Here is a 14,387-nt window from a genome sequence, read left to right as displayed (position 1 = left end):
GTGGAGTCGGTAAGCCAAACCTGCGACTCCGACTCCTCAATTTCCCTTACACCGACTCTGACTCCAACTCCGACTCCACGACTCCGACTCCGACTCCCACACATATTGCTTATATTTAAGTGAAAAATTTATTGTAGTACAATGTGAACCTCAGACATTTAATCATTTTTATGATCCCATAATCAAGATATTTAGATAGAACAGAATATATATTGGTGTACTACCCGGTTTTCATTCTTTTTGGTACAGATACGATATGGATAGACAGATATGGATAAATGGATAGATAGAGCAGATTTCTAATCTGCTTTTGCTATTGAAAACATCTATGAGCTCAAAAACCTTTCAGGTGATGCGGTTTTTTAAAAAGATGATCAGCTTTTGCAGCTGAAAAACGTATCCTCAAAAAACACAGGAAAAACGCTGTGTGTGAATGTAGCCTTAGATCAGGAATATAACAGCCATTTATAGGACATTTCATAAGTTTCCCAAATTCCTATGAAAAAATATTCAGCACATCCTGCATTGAATTACTGTACCCAATTTATTATATATTTTAGGAGTCGGAGTCGGTCCATTTTATACCGACTCCAACTCCGACTCCACCAAAATGAGCACCGACTCCGACTCCACGACTCCGACTCCGACTCCACAGCCCGGGGTTTGTGCATGAGGGTCTTCTGCTTTCAGATTGATATATGTGTTCACATTTCCAATTGTCGTGCTGATTGGTCAGGTTTTTTTTTCTATCTGCTCTCTCGCCAAGCTATTGGTATAAATAAAGGGGTTGGCAAGCTTTGTCTGTGTGCTTCTTGGCCTCCATCAGCTGATGACTGTCTAGTAAGGAACAGCTTTAGTGATGAGCGAGTATGCTCGTTGCTCTGGTTTTTCCGAGCAAGCTCTGGTCTCCTCCGAGTATTTTGGAGTGCTCGGAGATTTAGTTTTCGACGTCTCATCTACATGATTTGCGGCTGCTAGACAGCTTTAATACATGTGTGGAATGCCTGTTTGTTAGGGAATTCCCACATGTATTCAGCCTGTCTACAAAGTCACAAATCATGTAGATGAGACGACAAAAACTAAATCTCCGAGCACGCCAAAATACTCGGGGATCACCCGAGCATGCTCGGGAAAATCGGAGCAACGAGTATACTCGCTCATCACTAAACAGCTTGTGTGAACTTCATACTTTTAATCATGTGCACCCTCCACTGATCTTTATATGTTTTCTTGTTGCTTGTAGGCCCTGGATGAAGAATACTTGAAAGTTGATGCACAGTTTGGGGGTGTTGATCAGAGGAAAATTTTTACATTTGCTGAAAAGGTAGAAATTATATTGGCACAATCTCTGTGCAGTTATTCTGTTTTACTATTGCTGGGCATTTATCAATGGTGGAGGATTTTTGGGTGCTGGGTGGGGGTGGTCATGTGACCGCAAATATCCGATTTGCATACTTTCGTCCACATTTCAACTAGACCTGTCCAGTCTCACTCAATACATTGGCACTGAGTAAGGGTGCGCATGCTAGTCGGCATGTGACCGCATGCATGCACATTACATGCTTGTGGTTTCTCACCTTCTGCCATTAGCACCAGAGAACCATCACAACGTAAAATGTGCGCGATGTGAGGATTCACAAGTCTGCAGTCACATAGATTGATTGCAGACTTGTATCCTAAGACGGGACAACCACTTGAACGCTTCCATGCTGACCTTGCATTGTGTTCCATGTCATTGAGAAGCTCATTTTTCTCACTTATGTGATAAAAAAATAGGTCCCAGCTTCATCAGTGCTCAGTTATCATTTCATCAGTGTTTTGTTAGCCTTTTATTAGAAATGGTCTCATACGCAAAAAAAAATGATGAAACTTCTCCTATACACTGCAAAATGGACAGCACACAGAGTGAACACTGGTGACAATGATTTTCACGGACCCATAGATTTGTACAGGTGATTTTAGTTCATGAATCTGATCAAAAGTAGATGTCTCAATTATTATATGTTATTAGCCACATAGAATATAATGGGTTTGTGTTCTGTTCAGAAAAAACAGAGGTGAAGCAGATTTCATGGTTCATATATGGATTGCAATGCCTGGACTGGCTGCAGGTCTCCCAACTCATAGACACATATAGTGCTGTAAGTTTGGTTGTGAGACGCGCAGTCAGCCCGGGCATCAGATGGGTGGATCTTGGAACTTTAATCGTGGGTGCTATGCAGTGCCTCTCAATTCCATATTGAGCTTTTAAGAGCCGCTGCTGTACGCCAGGCATGACAGTTGAGGCAACCATTGGATGCCCTCCAGGTGTCATGTGTGCCAAGAATCCCACACTCAACAAGCCCTTTAACCTCACAGAGTCATTCTCAGTCTAGTGAAGAAATAATGGGGTTTCTTCGTCCATCTCTGGGCACAGTGGCTTAGGTGAAGGTGGACACTATGTCACATTCCTGTCAAGTCTTCTGCTCTGAGCATCATTATAACCTACAGGCCAGGACATTGATGGCCGCACTCGTAAACCCATGAGAAATATTACCTCCGGTAAAATGACCCCACTGGCACACCCGATTGCTTATGATCACTGTTGCCCGCATTGATTTTTGTGGATGTTTTGATGAATGTTTTCTGCAGGTGCATGCTAAAAGATCTTGCACATATGCATGCCTACGTAGCATTGTAAGCCGCTTACGTTGGATAGTGTTTGTAAATAGAAGCAATTTTACAATTTATTCCAATTTTTAGCCATTCTTGAGATTTTGCCACTTTGTTTAGAGATGGTTACCTTAGAGACCAACCACCTCTGCAAAACATGTGCAGTGCTTCTCAGCTCTTTTATATTGGGCCAGAATCTCTGGAGCATACTGTTAATTTCTAATCCCAGCCAGCTTCAGCATAGCGCTTACAAGCTAGGCAGCAGCAGCAGGTGGTCTAGGCAACGAGCTATAAAAAAAAAGTATTAATACGTCATGAACAGCTGCACATTTTAATAAGCAGTAAAGCTTTTACAAGCACTATCCAACAATATTCATCAATGAAAATGGGAATAACCCTTTATAGGGAACCTATGATGTCCCCATGTTAATCTGCAGGTGTTTGGCCTCCTTATTGCCAGTGTGTCATGCCTGGCGCATCTTCTTTCATTGCCTAGTACACCGTGAACGGCTCTGCGTGTGCTTACAGCAGCTGCTCACGGGGCTGCCAACCGTGACTGTAGCCGCTCCAGCAGAAGGCCACCGGCTGCCAGGAGGAATAACGTTCGTTTTCTCCTAGTAGCTGTGCTTGCATTAAGGCAGTCGGACACCATTGAAACTCTGTTAACCTGAAGATCAGCTTTATATCTGCTGGTTAATAGTGTTTGGGATCATGTCAGGTTCCCTTTAAATTAGGGATAGTGTTGAGGTTTGGGGATGACCAATGTATGTCATTCTTTACTAACAAATCCTCATAATGTTCAGCTTGTATTATCTTTTATTTCCCTGATGGGTACCATCCGATAGTTGTACTTTAACTAGCTGCAATATTTGACAGGCTGTGCTGGATGGTATTTTCTATCATCGTCAACATGGCTCGCGCCTCCTTTTTCTGCAGAGCAGGATAGCCTGTAGCACACTGACAAAACAGTGCCCCATGCGTCCAAGCGTTGTGACTGGTATCATATTAGTTGTAATAGCAGGGTAATAAAAATCCGTTTTAGCTGATCCTGAACAATCCCTTTGAGGAAATATTCTGTGTGTGTACATGTATATGTTATGGCTTTTTTTTTTTTTTTTTTACACTTTTTTGGAACTTCATAAATCAGGGCTCTGAGTTTTTCCTCACAGCATGCTGCGAGTGGATGCAAGAGTCGTACTTGCCAATGCAAGTAAATAAGTGCGAGAAAAAAATCGGATGGCACACAGACTATGCATATGCCGTCCGATGTTGTGTTTTTTTTTTTAACGCGCACATCTCAAAGGAAACCCTGCATTTCATCAGCCAAGTACAGTAAATTCACAGCCCCAACCTTCAGAATAGATAGATGGATATATAGATGTCCTGTAGATATTTCATGTCACAAGCCCCCTACATATAATAAAATAACACTGTTTTGTGCTTTTCACATGGCACTAAAAGGTGTTTTGCCTTATTAAGCCTAATAAATAATTTTAAAAAATGTCGTTGGGTCCCCCCTATTATTTGATATACAGCTAAGGGAAAGCAGACAGCTGTGGACTTATATTATCAGGCTGGGAAGGTCCCTGGTTATTGGGCCCTTCCCAGCCCAGAAATACAAGGCACAAGCTCGCACCCAGTCTAGAACTGGTGTATCAAATGTTTTATTTTAAATAACACTCCCCGACTCTTGCCTTGTTTCATCAATTTATTTAAAAAAAAAAAAAAAAAAAAAGTTCCCATTTGTGGACTGCTTCGGATTCAGTGTACCACGTCAGAATCCCTGGACTTGGATGGTTTATTATTTCTTTTCTTTTTTTTATTAATAAATTGGTGAAACTGGGATAGCGTCAGTGTGTTTTCATTTTTTTAAATATATTTTGTTTTTTTCTTCTTTTAACTTACTGGGTTAGTAATGGGAATGATAGACGCTTCTCCACACCAGAGCTTGATGCCAGCTGACATCACTGATTGCCACCGCATCAGCGCAATTCGGTACTGCTGCTGCCAAGCACCAGATTGGCGCATCTAATGTGATTCTCCAATTTTGCGGCGGCTGCTGGCTTGTGATAGGGAAACCCTGATTCTTTGGGGTCCCTTCATAAACTCTTAGGGTTTCACTCTTAATACTTCTATGGAAGATTTCATAGATGAGCTCTCGGAGAAGAGATCACTTCTCGCCTGATCTCTGCTATTCTTGCAGTTCATGATTCATGTAACTGAAGGACATATCACGAGTTCCACGTAGACCTAATGTAGATAATGAGTACATGGTCTTAGAATTAGATGAATCACCATAGATAAAGGGGCTTTGAACCCTTATTAAGACAGGTTAATGAGGCTAATGCTAGGGTATTGTATAACCAATACCTTTTTACATCTTTTTCTGGAAATTCCCGAATGTATCTAATAATTAACAGCCGAAGACAATCTGATTGGTTGCCGAATATGAATGTGATTGGTTGGAACCATTTATGCTTACCTTTGATAATTAACTAACCAATGAAATATGATGATGTAATGTTAACACCCACCAGAAAGGGTATATATGACCACACATTTTTATTAAATGTGGTGCTTGGACAGCATCTTTGATACAGATGCACCCTGTCTCTGTGTTGATTTGTCACCTTGCCCGGGTAACAAGCTATCAAATCTGGCTACCACCCGGTATATCTAAAAGATCTCCCGTTGAGAGATAAAGATCAAATCAGAAACCCATCACTTGTATTTAATTAAAAATATAAGCCTGCAGCTGTCTGCTTTACCTTGACTGATTATCAAAAATAGGGGGTGGGAAGAATAGGGGGGATTTAATGTCATGCCAATCAACTGTACCATGTCCGTTCCGAGATACAATCCTCACAGTGTGAAGCGGAAACAAGACACCTGGCTCAACAGGTGATCCAGCCTCAAGAGCTTTAAAAGGAAAAACATAAACCCCCACCAGCAGCGTAGCTTGTACCAAGACCATCATGACAGGCTCTGTTTCACTGGTTCTAGTGAAAGGGCCCTCTGAGTGAGAGTTGTGCCACGCCAGCGACAGCGTGGGCCACATTCCCTCCCCGTGCTTCCCTGCATCTATGTGGACAGGTGGTGCTTGTGTAAAACTTTGCCAAGCTGATCTTACGTGTCCCCAGGGGGTGTGAAATGTCAAGTTGGTGAAAGTGAGGAGACCGTACCCCGTGATCCATCCGACGTAATAGTTACTCATGCGGGGCTGCGAGGTGCGGCTCATCACATATTGGTGGCAACGGTGATATGAGTGATTTCTCTGTTGTCATTCATCACAGGTGGTATCACACATCATCATTTTTTTTTTTTAAATTTAAGTAGGTCAAATAAAATAAGGATAAACACCCTTTAGTGCCCTGTGAAATGCACTAAAGGGTGCTAATTTAATATATGTAGTGGACTTGTGAAATTACATGTCTACTGGACATCTATATATTCTATTCTATCTATAATATCTATATATAATATATATAATATAGGATTGTTTTATTAGTTTGAAAACTAGCTTTAAATTACATAGAGAATTGCATTATGTAAAGTTAATGTTAAAAATGCATTGCATATGCATGTCATATGGATCTAGGTGAGAAAAATCACATTGTACTTGCATGCTATGAATTAGGATTTTAAAGGGAACCTGTCACAAGGCTTTCCATATAGAAGCCATATCCACCAACTTTTAGACCTCTTTAATAGTATTTGCACATTCCTTTCATAAGAGCTCTGCTCCCCATATACATAAAAAACATATTTTTGATAATTCTCCAGTGCCGTATGCTACGTTTCATTGTGCGGTCCTATGGGCATCTTTGGACTGTCATCTGTGCCTGTGATCGCATCTTCTCGTGCCTTGGCGGAGGTGTTAAGTCTTCTACTTCATCCACACAACCTGTTGTATCCACACAGGTTGTGTTTCCTATTGCACAGGCACTAGGTTTGAATGGGCTGTGTGGATTATGTAGGAGACACCATCTACATCATTCAAGGCATGAAAGGAGGCAGTAAGGGGCCCAAACGCCCATTAAGGGAACCTGTCACCTCGTTTTTCGCAATAAGCTGCGGCCACTGCCTTTCAGGGCTTATCTACAGCATTCTAGAATGCTGTAGATAAGCCCCCAGTCCGACCTGAAAGATAAGAAAAATAAGTTTTATTATACTCACCCGGGGACGGTCCAGTTTGATGGGAGTCGCAGGTCCCGGGTTCGGCGCCTCCCATCTTCATGCGATGTCAACATCTTCCTTGCTTCCTGTCGTGGCTCCTGCGTAGGCGCACTGATCTGCCCTGTTGAGGGCAGAGTAAAGTACTGCAGTGCGCAGGCGCTGGGCCTCTCTGACCTTTCCTGGCACCTGCGCACTGCAGTACTTGGCTCTGCCCTCAACAGGGCAGATCAATACGCCTGTGCAGGAGCCACGACACGAAGCAAGGAAGATGACAACATCGCATGAAGATGGGAGGCGCTGGACCCGGGACCTGCAACACCTATCGGACCGGACTGCCCCCTGGGTGAGTATAATAAAACTTGGTTTTTTTATCTTTCAGGTCGGATCGGGGGCTTAGATAAGCCCTGAAAGGCAGTGGCCGCATCTTATTGCGGAAAAACGAGGTGACAAGTTCCCTATAAACTAGTTGGTGCCGATTAACATTTGGCATGGTATAATTCTAAAACACATTTTTCCTAGTTTTTTCAAAAACTTATGTCTGCTTTTTCATTTCATAATAAATATGATCTGCGCTGTGGCTCTTGTTTGTGAGCGCTCTGACCCTCATGAAGACGTATTATGAAAGTATTAAAGAGAACATATTGGACCAAATTCTGAAAATAAATTAAAAAGCACAAATTGATTGGTGCACTTTAAGGCTTTCACTTGAATGCCGTTCTCTTCATATGGTATACCTTTTGTTCTAAGCTTTTCATGTTTATAAGATTAATTCTCTACCTCCTAAATCCTTAGATACAATGACATTTTCTATATATATTATCCTTTCTATCATCTGCACCAGCCATGGATTAGGTAGATTTCTCTTATTGACTGACCTTAATGTCCTTATTTTCTGTTAATCTCCTTAAATTACGTAGGATTTCAGTTCAGGAACTTGGCCGCGGTACAGATTTGATGACACAGAATATTTTTGTGGAGGTTATAAAATCAATTGCGTTGTGAATCTGAAGGTCTTTGTAGTGATATGCACCTCGATATGAATGTATTTTAATAGTGATTCTGTATGTGTGGATTATTGGGTAGTGATTGTGACGGTAACAGAAAACATATTTAACCCCTTTACTCCCAAGGGTGGTTTGCATGTTAACGCCCGAGCCAATTTTTACAATTCTGACCACTGTCCCTTTATGAGGTAATAACTCTGGATCGCTTCCATGGATACAGGTGATTCTGACACTGTTTTCTCGTGACATATTGTACTTCATGTTAGTGGTAAAAATTCATTCATATAACTTGCGTTTATTTGTGAAGAAAAAAAACGGAAATTTGGCGAAAATTTTGAAAATTTTGCAATTTTCCAAATTGGAATTTTTATGCTCTTAAATCACAGAGATATGGCACTCAAAAAACTTAATAAGTAACATTTCCCACATGTTTACTTTACATCAGCACAATTTGGGAACCACAAATTTTTTTTTGTTAGGAAGTTACAAGGGTTAAAAGTTGACCAGCGATTTTTCATTTTTACAACACCATTTTATTTTTATGGACCATATCACATTTGAAGTCGCTTTGATGGGTCTATATGATAGAAAATACCCAAAAGTGACACCATTCTAAAAACTGCACCCCTCAAGGTGCTCAAAACCAGATTCAAGAAGTTTATTAACCCTTCAGGTGCTTCACAGGAATTTTTTGAATGTTTAAAAAAAATGAACATTTAACTTTTTTTCACAAAAAAAATTACTTCAGGTTAAATTTTTTTGTTTTAACAAGGGTAACAGGAGAAAATGGACTGGAAAAGTTATTGTGCAATTTGTCCTGAGTACGCTGGTACCTGATATGTGGGGGGGAACCACTGTTTGGGCGCATGGCAGAGCTCAGAAGGGAAGGAGCGCCGTTTGACTTTTTCACTGCAAAATTAGCTGGAATTCAGATCGGATGCCATGTTAAGTTTGGAGAGCTCCTGATGTGCCTAAACAGTGGAAACCCCCCACAAGTGACCCCATTTTGGAAACTAGACCCCCAAGGAACTTATCTAGATATGTGGTGAGCACTTTGAACCCCCAAGGGCTTCACAGAAGTTTATAACGTACAGCTGTACAATTAAAAAAATCATATTTTTTCCATAAAAATGATCTTTTCACCCCCAATTGTTATTTTCCCAAGAGTAACAGGACCCCAAAAGTTATTGTGCAATTTGTCCTGAGTACGCTGATACCCCATATGTGGGGATAAACCACTATTTGGGCGCATGGCAGAGCTTGGAAGGGAAGCAGCGCCATTTGACTTTTTTGACTGGAATTGAGATCGGATGCCATGTCGCATTTGGAAAGCCCCTGATGTGCCAAAACAGTGGAAACTCCCCAATTCTAACTCCAACCCTAACCCCAACACACCCCTAGCCCTTACCTTAGCCCTAACCCTAGCCCTAATGGGAAAATGGAAATAAATACATTTTTTTTTTTTTAATTTATTTTTCCCTAACTAAGGGGGTGATAACTGGGGGTTTGATTTATTATTTATGGCAGGTTTTTATTTTTAAATTTGTCCAAATTATTGGTAAAACAAGAGCGCAATAGGGTCTTATCCGAGTGGTTTATAAGGAATAATAAGGAAATATACTCACCCTTTCCAGGAGAGAGCCAAGCATGTAAGATCAGTTTGTCAGCCTGATGCACGTCCAACGGTCCACACAAAGACCGCCACATAAAACTCTTTGGAATAAAATTCTTGGACTTAAAGTGCGCTGCCAGACAAAAAAATCAGATCCAAATCGTGTAGATGAATTAACCTTTTAATTCCCAACACGTTTCGAAGTGCATAATACTTCTTCCTCAGGGGATGACATACACGATTTGGATCTGATTTTTTGTCTGGCAGCGCACTTTAAGTCCAAGAATTTTATTCTAAAGGGTTTTTATGTTTGGCAGCTGTCGCACGCTAAAAGACGCTTTTTATTGTAAAAATAGTTTATGCATCACCACATATTGAGAGCTATAATTTTTCCATATTTTGACACACCGTGTCATGTGTGGTCTTATTTTTTGCAGGACGAGTTGACGTTTTTATTGGTACCATTGGTGACATTTTTTGATCGTTTTTCATTCTGATTTTTGGGACGCAGAATGAAGAAAAACCAGTGTTTCATTCACTTCTTTTGGGGGGGGCGTTTACACCGTTCCGCGTGCGGTAAAATTGATAAAGCTGTTTTATTCTTCGGGTCAGTACGGTTACAGCGATACCTCATTTGTCGTTTTTTTATGTTTTTTGTGCTTTTATGCAATGAAAACAATTTTATATAAAAAATATTTATTTTTGCATCGCTTTATTCTGCGAGCTATAACTTTTTTATTTTTTCGCTGATGACGCTGTGTGGCAGCGCGTTTTTTGCGGGACAAGATGACGTTTTCAGTGGTACCATCTTTATGTCCGTCTTTTTGATCGCACGTTATTGCACTTTTTGTTCGGCGGTATGATAAAGCTTTATTTTTTGTTTTGTTTTTTATTTTTATTTTTTAAGGGGTTCAATAAAGGGGTTAACTAGTGGGACAGTTTTATAGGGCAGGTCGTTATGGACGCGGCGATAACAAATATGTGTACTTTTAGGCTGTGTGCCGCGGAAACGCTTAAAAAAAGCATTCCATGCATTTTTAATAGAAAACGCACATTTTGTGCCAATGGTGCGTTTTTTACCGCTGTGGAATCGCTTAGCGGTTAAAAAACACAGCATTTTCATTAGTTTTGCGGAATCGCCCGCAATTCCGCATACCATCAATTATATGGGCAAAAACGCTTAGGAAAACGCATGCAAAAACGCTTGACAAACACTTGTCAAAAACCGCATGCGTTTTCCCAGGAGCAGGATGTGCGATTCTGCTCAGGTTTATTCTGCATGAGAATCGCTACATGGGCACATAGCCTTATTGTTTTTTTTTTAACTTCAAAAAATGAATTTATTAGGGAATATTTTTTATTTTTTTTTTTATTCATTTAGCAATTCTTTTTTTTTTTCTTTTTCCCAGAAATTATTTTTACACTTTTTTTTTTTTTTTTAACTTTATTACAATGTCCCAGGGGGGACATAACTGTCATGTGACAGATCGCTGTGATAGATCAGCGATCTGTCACAGGCAGTGCTGCAGGCTTCCTCATGCCGGCGCTCGCAAGCATGAGGAAGCCACCTTCCTGCAGGCCCCCGAAGGTCCCCACCGCCATTTGGGATTCAGGAAACTGCAGGGAAGGAGACCCCCCGCAGCAGCGCTGCTGTCGGGGTCTCAGGGAAGCACGGAGGGAGCCCCCTCCCTCCCGATTCTTCGTGTTTGATCGCAGTGTGCCAGGGGTTAACATGTCGGGGGTGGTCCATGACCGCCCCTGACACATAGTGCCGGGTGTCAGCTGTGATAATCAGCTGACTCCCCCCGAGAGCGCAGCTGATTGTGCTAGACGTACTATTCCGTCCTTGAGAATGTGGTCCTCAAAATAGAAATAAGGTCTACAGTAGATCTTATTAACCTTGTCAGTGCACTAGGTATTAAAGGGAACCTGTTATGTATAATAACTCTATTAACCTACAGTTATGGGTTTAAGGGATATGGGTTTAAGCTGTAGGTTAATAGCGTTCTGACACTGTGCGACGTCGGCACTGAACTGAGAGCCCCGCTGTCTGACGGTTATTAACTTTATTTCCTTTTTATAACTCTACTAGCTGAAGAGCCCGTCTCTGTCCGGGCATAGTAACTAACTACGGTTAGTTATAACAAATATTTTATATATATATAATATATATATATATATATATATATATATATATATATATATATATATATATATATATATATATATATATATATATATATATATATATATATATAGCTGAGTGTAGAGCCCCGCCCACTCCGCATAGCCACATTCACTATAATATCCCTCATCGTCCCTCCAAAGCTACCGGACTACTACCCCTAATATCTCACATCTTCCCGTCACCCAGAGCCACCAGACTACTACCCCTAATATCCCACATCATCCCGTCACAATTGCCGGACTACTACCCCTAATATCCCACATCATCCCGTCAGCCAGAGCCACCGGACAACTACCACTAATATCCCACATCATCCCGTCACAGCCGCCGGACCACTACCCCCTAATATCCCACATCATCCCATCAGCCAGAGCCACCGGACAACTACCACTAATATCCCACATCATCCCGTCACAGCCGCCGGACCACTACCCCCTAATATCCCACATCATCCCATCAGCCAGAGCCACCCGACAACTACCACTAATATCCCACATCATCCCGTCACAGCCGCCTGACTACTACCCCTAATATCCCACATCATCCCGTCACAGCCACCGGACTACTACCCCCTAATATCCCACATCATCCCATCAGCCAGAGCCACCCGACAATTACCACTAATATCCCACATCCCGTCAGCCAGAGCCACCGGACAACTACCACTAATATCCCATATCATCCCATCAGCCTGGGGTCATAACCAGAGCGCTGAGTGGAACGGTCCTAACTTCCATACCGGGGATCCCTTTAAGAGAGGCATGGCGTCAGAACCAGAGCGCTGAGTGGATTTGCCCTGACTTCCATACCAATGATCCCTTTTATAGAAACCTGGGGTGAGAATCAGAGCTCTGAGGGATTTACCCTAACTTCCATACCAGAAATCCGTTTAAGAAAGCCTGGGATCAGAACCAGAGCGCTGAGTGGATTTGCCTTGACTTGCATACCAATGATCCCTTTAATAGAACCCTGGGGTCAGAATCAGAGTGCTGAAGGATTTGCCCTAACTTCCGTACAGGAGATCCCTTTAAGAGAGCCTGGGGGTCAGTACCAGAGCATTTAAAGGCAATTGCCCTGACTTCCATACCGGGGATCCCTTTAGGAAAGGACTGGGGTCAGTACCAACGTGCAGATTGGATTTGCCCTCACTTCCATACCGGGGAACCCTTTAAGAGGGGCCTTGGGTCAGAACCAGAGCGCTGAGTGGATTTGCCCTAACTTCCATAACGGGGATCCCTTTAAGAAAGCCTGGGATCAGAACCAGAGCGCTGGATGGATTTGCCCTGACTTGCATACCAATGATCCCTTTGATAGAACCCTGGGATCAGAATCAGAGCAATGAGGGATTTGCCATAACTTTCTAACAGGAGATCCCTTTAAGAGAGCCTGGGGTCAGTACCAGAGCATTTGAAGGCAATTGCCAAGACTTCCATACCTTGGATCCCTTTAAGAGAGGACTGGGTTCACAACCAAAGCACTGGATGGATTTGCCCTGCCTTCCATACCGAGGATCCCTTTAAGAGAGGATTGGGGTCAGTACCAAAACGCTCAGTGGATTTGCCCTAACTTGCATACCAATTATCCAAGGGGGGGGGATTCATGTCTGTCATGTTCTCTATTCTCCTTTCTGGGGGGCAGACAATGGCTGGGAGCTTATGTTCCCGGGGATGCTAGATTTCTCCCACCATATTAGTGTCTGCTGAGGTGTTGTCAAGTGGGAAAGCTTGCTCATAGCAACCAATCACAGCTCAGCTTCTTTTAACCAGCTCTGGTGAAATGAGAGATGCTTAGTGATTGGTTGCCAGGAAAACTGTTGCTCATAGCAACCAATCACAGCTCAGCTTCCTTTGAACAGCTCTGGTGAAATGAAAGATGCTTCGTGATTGGTTGGTGATACATACATACATACATACATACATACATACATACATTCATTCAGTTTTATATATAGAGATTATAGGCCATCAGTCATAGGGGTGGTGCCGGAACTGTTTGTCACCTTTCAGTGTATAGCGAGTGGTGGCCGTAACTGCTGCCCGTGCACGGACTGACAGCCGGGCCTAATGCTGAGCCAGCTGTCTGCCAGTGCCATGGGTGCAGTTACAGCCACCCCTCTCTATACGCTGAGACTACTGAAACCGTGACAACGCCACCCCTACGTGCATAACTGAAAGCCAAACGCTGCCGGGGTTGGAGGGGTAAAGATCATTTCCTCCCTGCAGTGGGGCTCTTAGCGCCAGCATGACATGGTGTCAGAATGGTATTAACCTGCAGATTAACCCTATATTTGCAAGTTAATAGATTTGTTTTACATGACAGGTTCCCTTTAAAGCTGGAATCCCATTTTCCAGTTTGTATTTCTAAGCTATGTGCACTTTTATTCAGCTACATTGTCGGCACATGAGCCCACACATAACTGTATAATGCCAAGAATAAATCTTTACATACCCATTAAAATTGCTTCCCATATGCTGTACTATTTTCAACAGCTTTTCCATATAACTGCTTAGCATGGCTGCATGCACTGGAAAAATAGTCTGCAAAAAGTATTTCTGTGTGACATTTCCATTTCTGCCTGTTTTCACTATCTCCACTCCTTGTCTTGTAGCAAATTGTTTACAGATTGAGGCTTAACCCCTTAATGACCGTCAATACGTCTATTAACTGACCTGAGATATAAGAGACTAGCATTCCCATACAAGTAACAATCCAGCATCTGTCGGCTGTACACTGTAGCTGACAACTTGCTGCATCA

General features: G+C 42.2%; 1 protein-coding gene across 2 annotated transcripts in view; it reads left to right on the top strand.

The window, feature by feature from the left end:
- YARS1 (tyrosyl-tRNA synthetase 1) overlaps positions 1-14,387 on the top strand; it is a 98,229-nt gene that overhangs the window by 18,843 nt on the left and 64,999 nt on the right. For both annotated transcript variants that reach the window (XM_073552011.1, XM_073552012.1), the window contains exon 6: positions 1,244-1,324. In XM_073552011.1, the coding sequence (XP_073408112.1) occupies positions 1,244-1,324 (81 nt within the window). The remainder of the gene's footprint in view (positions 1-1,243; positions 1,325-14,387) is intronic.

This window comes from Dendrobates tinctorius, unplaced genomic scaffold, assembly GCF_039654945.1.
Source record: "Dendrobates tinctorius isolate UK_male_01 unplaced genomic scaffold, ASM3965494v1 ptg000183l, whole genome shotgun sequence".
Classification (NCBI taxonomy): Eukaryota; Metazoa; Chordata; class Amphibia; order Anura; family Dendrobatidae; genus Dendrobates; species Dendrobates tinctorius.
Note: the sequence above shows the minus strand (reverse complement) of the source record. Positions and strands in the feature narration are given on the sequence as shown.